This window comes from Ceratotherium simum, chromosome 13 (genome assembly GCF_057802395.1).
Source record: "Ceratotherium simum simum isolate JZ-2026a chromosome 13, ASM5780239v1, whole genome shotgun sequence".
Classification (NCBI taxonomy): Eukaryota; Metazoa; Chordata; class Mammalia; order Perissodactyla; family Rhinocerotidae; genus Ceratotherium; species Ceratotherium simum.
In genome coordinates, this window is record NC_141912.1 from 59,192,198 (window position 1) to 59,198,660 (window position 6,463).

At 34.8% G+C, this 6,463-nt stretch overlaps 1 protein-coding gene across 1 annotated transcript in view; it reads right to left on the reverse strand.

The window, feature by feature from the left end:
• The window catches only part of LOC147915740 (protein eyes shut homolog), a 440,056-nt gene extending 433,882 nt beyond the window's left edge, over nt 1–6,174 (reverse strand). The window contains exon 1 of the mRNA XM_087437836.1: nt 6,065–6,174. Within this exon, the coding sequence (XP_087293962.1) occupies nt 6,065–6,174 (110 nt within the window). The remainder of the gene's footprint in view (nt 1–6,064) is intronic.
• Between the last annotated feature and the right edge of the window lie 289 nt (nt 6,175–6,463).

Consider the following 6,463-nt stretch of genomic DNA (forward strand, 5'->3'; position numbering starts at 1 on the left):
AAAACAGTAATATTGCAGAGAGTAATTAGTTGTGGAAATATAAATCATACCAAAAATTAAAGCATGTAAAAACTGTTTAGAAATGAATAAATCAAATATAACTTAATTGGAAGACTCCCAGTAACAATTTTCATGTGCCCATTTTTTAGAAAAATGAGATTAAAAGTGCTTCAACAATACTTTAATATGTAGATACGCATGTTTCATTTACTCTAGCCATCTGTTTAATCATCCAATCCAGAGGTTGAGAACTATGGCCCACGGGCCATCTCCTTGTAAATAAAGTTTAACTGGAACCGAGCCACACATGTCTTTACATATAATCTATGACTGCTTTCATGGCAGAGTTGAATAGTTGCAACAAAGACTCTAAGGCCCCAAAAGCCAAAAATGTTTACTACCTAACTCTTTACAGAAAAAGTTGGCCGATCCAATATCTAATCAATTTATCTGTTTATCTACCAAGTAAGTAAACTTTACTATAATCCTCTTCAAGATGACAGTACATACGCATATTCTTTGACTCCCATGTAATATTCACCTATCAATGTCATCTTATATCATGAATATGTGACATTCTGCCTTTCATATATGTACGTAAACTTTTAATTGAATTATAGCTCGCACGTTGAAGAGGGTAGAGGGTAAAACTCTATGAAATACCATACTGTGAAGTTACTCAAGTAACTTCTACCTTGGTCAAAAGGTAAAAAATTGCTAGAAAGAATCTCCACTCCAATACAAACACACATTATCACACCACTTCTATCTTCGTTCAACATTACGTTTTCAATATTCACCTTTGTTATGGAATTTCATAGTAGCTTGGTCATTTTCAAGATACATCATTATGTTGATATTTCACAAGTCATTTATTCTAGTGTTGGTGTAGATTTTGGTGCTATTATGAATATTGCTGCTATAACCCTGCTTATACATATTGTTTAGTGCACATATATATGCATTTCTGTTGGAAATTTAACAAAAATGATTTAGAGTTCTTTATGTTTGAAATATATGCACTGTTGGTTAAATGTATTGCAAACATTTTATTTTCTTTCAGTATCTTACCTTTTTACTTTCTTAATGATGTCTTTTAATGATCATAAGTTAGTAATTTTAATGTACAGCAGTTGGCCCATCTTTTACTTAATTATTTGTATTTTGTTGTTAATGTTGTTGTTGTTTTTCTACCCCATTTTTAAAAATATTATTTTACTACTGACATTTACCTCTACGATCCACCTGGGATTGTTTTTTATATATAGTCCCTGGTCTGTATCAATTTCTTTTTCCTTATGGAAATCCAATTAACTCAGTGACATGAGTGGAAAAGAACTGTCCATTCTCTACTGTTCTGCAATATCACTTCCGTCATAAATCATGTCCATATACATGTGGGTCTGTTTCTAGACTTTCTATTTTGTTCCATCGGTCAATTTTTCTATCTTTGTACAAATATATCACTGTCTTAAAACTCTGAAAACACAGTATTAAACAGAGTAGAATAAGTCCTCCTTTTTGCTTTTTTTCCCCTCAACATTCTTTTGGCTCTAGGGTGTGTGTGTGTGTGTGTTCCTGGGCTCCCTATTTTATTGGTTCATATTTCTACCCCTGCTCCAATACCATACTGTCTGAAATACTAATACTTTATAATAAATCCAAATATTTGTGGAATAAATCCTCTTACTTTGTTTAGCTTTTGGATTGAGATTATTGGATATCATTTTCTCTTTTTTCCTCTTAATTGTGATGAAGTAGGTTGGCTGATTTTTGAATGTTTGACTGCATTCATGAAATAAGTCTAACTTGGTCATAATGTATACCTTGTTTATATAAGACAGGATTCACTTTTGTATATTTTAAGGAGTATATATATTATACATGCTATATATAATATATATTTTATTGTAACACATATATTTTATATATATGTTAAAGAAAGAGATTGACCTTCAAATTTCCTGTCTTGCACTGCTCTTGTAAAATTTTGGTATCAAGATTATGCTGTCCTTATATTCTTTCAGAAAGTTTAGGTAATACTGATGTCATATCTACCTTTCATATATGGTAGAATCCACTAGTACAGCCACCTGGGCATGGAGTTTTCTTTGAAGAAGGTATTAAATATGGATTCAATGTATTTAACCAATATATCTGTCTACGTATTATCATGTCCACTTTGTTAAATTGTATTTTTTTCCTAGGAGAATTTTTTCATTTATTCTAAAATTTCAAAACTATTGGCATAAAATATTTCATAATTTCCTCTTATTATACTTTTTTTTGGAGTTGGAACTCTAATGATGTCTCTCTTGTGATATTGGCTATTTGTGTATTTTCTCATTTTATTTATTTTGTAGATCATGATCGGCAGGGAGTAGTAAATTTCAAAGAACACACTTTGGCATTGTTGATAGTCTCCATTATCTATTTGTTCCCTACTCCATTAACTTCTGCTCTTATCTTTATGATTTTCTTCCATTAACATACTTTGGACTTAATTTACTCATCTGTTTCTAGGGTTTTTAATCTAATATATGCTCTCAAGATTGTAAATTTCCCACTAAGAATAAATATAGCTTTGTTCAACAAGTTGTATTTTTCATTTTCATCTATTCAAAATATTTTCTCATTTCTTTTGTGGTTTTTTTCTTTTGTCCAAGAATTATTGAGAATTGTATTGCAAATTTACAAATATGCAGGGATTTTCTAGTTTTTTTTTTTTTTTTAGATTCAGTTAATTTATTAACTATCAATTCATTATCTATTATTAGAAACAGTCAAACTATATGCATAGATATCCTGTTGATGGTTGTGGTGTTCTAAATTCAGTCAGCCTTGAGCTCTACCAGAATTTTTTTCATTGAGTATTTACTTTCTTTTTTTTTAATTTTTTGTTTATTGCAGTAACATTGGTTTATATTATAAAATGTTATAAAAGTTCAAATTGAGTTTGTTCAAAGAATATTATCCATTTGCTTTTAATTCTTTGAAATGTATTGACTTAGGCTGCATAGCCCAGCATATGGTCGATTATAGTACTGTTCTCATGACCCTAGAAACTCGGTGGTTAAGAGCAGGGTCCTATAGATGCGAACATGTTCAGGTTTTACCCACACACACAAACACAGGCATATTTAGCCCCTTTTGTAGTGAATATAGAACAGGAACAATGGAGTAATTAACTCATGTCTATGATGCATGTACTTTTTTTCTTAAAAAAATACTTACAGAGATTCTTTGCACACTTCTTCTATCTATATCATGACACAAATAGAAGTAAGACCAAGTGTGTCCACGCAGCCAATTTTGAAGGTTTGAAAGAGAAAGTTTTGAAAAATTTTTGAAAAGATACATGATGTTCCCTATATTAAGAACATGGGAGAAAAATGTGTTGAACGTTTTCAGAACCCATTTGATATTCTTGGATTCTGCATTTAGAAGCAAACTAGAAGCTTTCTGGGTTAATTACTTCTTACAATTAAACTGTTAAAAACATCTTAGGGAGGATATAGCTTCCAGGAAGCTATTCATTAAGTGATAAAAAGCACAACTACTTTTACTTCAATCAATCTCTAAATTTTAACGTTTGGAAAAATAACTTGTACCATTTTGTGGTATTAAAATAGCAATAATAATTATTCACTAATACTTTGTTAATGAACTCATTTCCCATATTTCATGAAGCTAATAAAACTCATAACATATCAGATATATTTATTGGCCTTTGGTTATAATAACTGAAACGGTAACTTAAAAATAACATATATGAACTCTATTGTTTTTTTCCTGACTACAGAAGCAACATAAGCTCACTACAAAAAATTAGAAAAAAATAAACAAATTTATCCAACATTTGATTGTTAAAAATAAGACAATAGGCCCAAAATGGAGTTGCTTATGCTAAGCCCCCATGTCACCAAACCAAGACTTAATTACAGTTTCAGTGCTCCTGGAAATGGAATCTTAAACCAGTGAATCAGGAATCACCTGATCAGCCTTAGTTAAGTCATCTGCTTGATAACCCCAGCTACCCCCTACCAGGAAAGGCATCTTGCAATTACCAAACTGCTTTTGTCTTGTACAACTTCCTTGTTCCTGCTCCCTTCTGCCTATAAAGTCCCTGGCCTTGTATAGCTCTTCAGAGCTCCTTTCTTTCTGCTAGATTGAATGCCATGTGACTTTGTGGTTATTCTTTGTCACTTGGTTTTTACAATGATATCAATAAAATATAGGCCAATAACTATACATTGCATTAAAATTTTTCAATCTGCATAATTTTCTCTTATTGACTATATAACAATTTATTTAAGCAAAACCTATTGTTGGATATTTAGTTTCTAAGATTTTGAAATAATAAATAATTATGTGATAATTCTTTAAAGGTCATCTCACCCTTATTTAATTATTTCCTTAGGAGGTATACCTAGAAGTGAATTGTTGAATCACATTATAGGCAATTTTAAGGATCTATCAAATTGCCGAGTTCCACTCTAGAAACTCTGTTCCAATTAGCATTGTTAGATTGCCAAAGATTTTGTTTAGTTTTATATTTATATTCATATGATAAGATCTATCAGTATTTTCAATATATTCTCTGCATGAAAATCCTTCCCATACAAGAAATAAATATTTGCTTATATTTTATGTTTATAGACAGATTTGAAGGTGACTAATACTTCACAATAAGATTTTATGTTTATAGCAGATATTTCCTCACTTTGTGTTTTATAGTTTTTCAGTGTGATATTTGAAACCAATTATATTGCCATAATTATTGTAGTGGCACAATTTATTTTAATACTATTTGGTATGCCAAGTATCTTCTCTTGTAACTATTGTTCAAAGATTTTCTTTTTTTTTTTTGGCAGGGCAAGATTTGCCCTGAGCTAACATCTGCTGCCAGTCTTCCTCTTTTTTCTTTTTCCTCCCCAAAGCCTCTGTGCATGGTTGTATATCCTAGTTGTAAGTCCTCTAGCTCTTCTACGTGAGCCGCCACAGTATGGCAACTGACAGATGGGTGGTGTGGTTCTGTGACGGAGAAAGGATCCCAGGCCCCTGAATTGGTGAGAGCGCTGAACTTTAACCACTAGGCCATCAGGGCTGTCTCCAAAGATTTTCTTGACATTTTGACATGTTTATCATTTAGAATCTATTTTTTTTTATTCCAAAGTTGTCAGTGGCATTTTTATTAAGAATAAAACTTATTCCATATTCTAAAATTTAAAGGAATACACATATATATACACACACACATACATATTATGTGCACACACACATCTGCATATGTGTATCTAAAATACATATACATACAGATTTATAGTATTTATATTACAAATTAGAATATTCTATTCCAATGGGGAGAAAAATTTCTACCTTTTTTCCTTCTTTTAACCATTTGTGCTTAGTCCATATTCAACTGTGTTCTCTATCCTTGTGGATCTGACTACTTACTTAGAGACTAATAATGAGAAAATGTGACATACAGTACATTTTAATTTAATACACAATTGTACTGTTGTGTAGTACAGAAGTATAATATAAATTAATTAGCTGAAGAGGAGTCAAGATGGCGGCGTAAGCAGACTCGGAACTCACCTCCTCCCGTAGACACAGCCAATTTACAACGACTCGTGGAAAAATTACCCCTGAGACAGAACTGAAAACTGGATGAGAGGAACTCCTGCAACAACGGACAATCCTAACTGGGGTAGAAGAGGCAGAGACTCCCTTCTGGAGAGGAAAACGCCGCCTTCACAAGCCGCCAGCTTCACGGCCGCTGGGAGCAGCGCACAGGTACGCAGCCTCCCTGGAGGCGCGGGGCCCTGAGCCAGGGAGCCCCCGCTGTGGGCATTTTGTGGACACAGCACAATCGACAACAGCGGCATAATATCTGACTTTGCTGCTACTAAAACACTGGGGAGCACCCCCAGAAAACCCGGTTCACAAAGAAACTAAAACTGGCTCTTAAACGGCCCGCGCACAAACTCACCCGTTTCGGGAAGCATCCTAAAATCACCAGAAAGAAAGGTGTACAGTGCTTTGGTGAAGAGAGACTCACCTAATAGGCCCTGAGTGCATCTCGCTGAGGGGTGAGACCTCTCCAGGGACTGGGACATTGGCAGCGGCCATTGTGGTGGCCTGGTGTGGGCGTGCTGACACAGACGCCATTGGAGTTCTCCCTGAGGCCTGCTAGCCCAGGGTCTGCCCCACCCGCTAGAGCACCGATTTAATCCAGCTCAGCCAGGGCAGGCAACTCACCCTAGAGACTGGCCCCACCCAACAACAAGCCCTCAGGCAACTTGTGGGCCTGCATAGATTGGTGACTGGATTCTCTGCAGCCTGGCAACTGAGCCGACTTGAGCAGGGCAGGGTGTGCACAAGGAGCGGGTGGAGAGTGTGGGGCTGTGGCAGAGTGTGTGGGGCTCCCGCCGTGGAGAGACTGGGTCCGCTTGGGGAG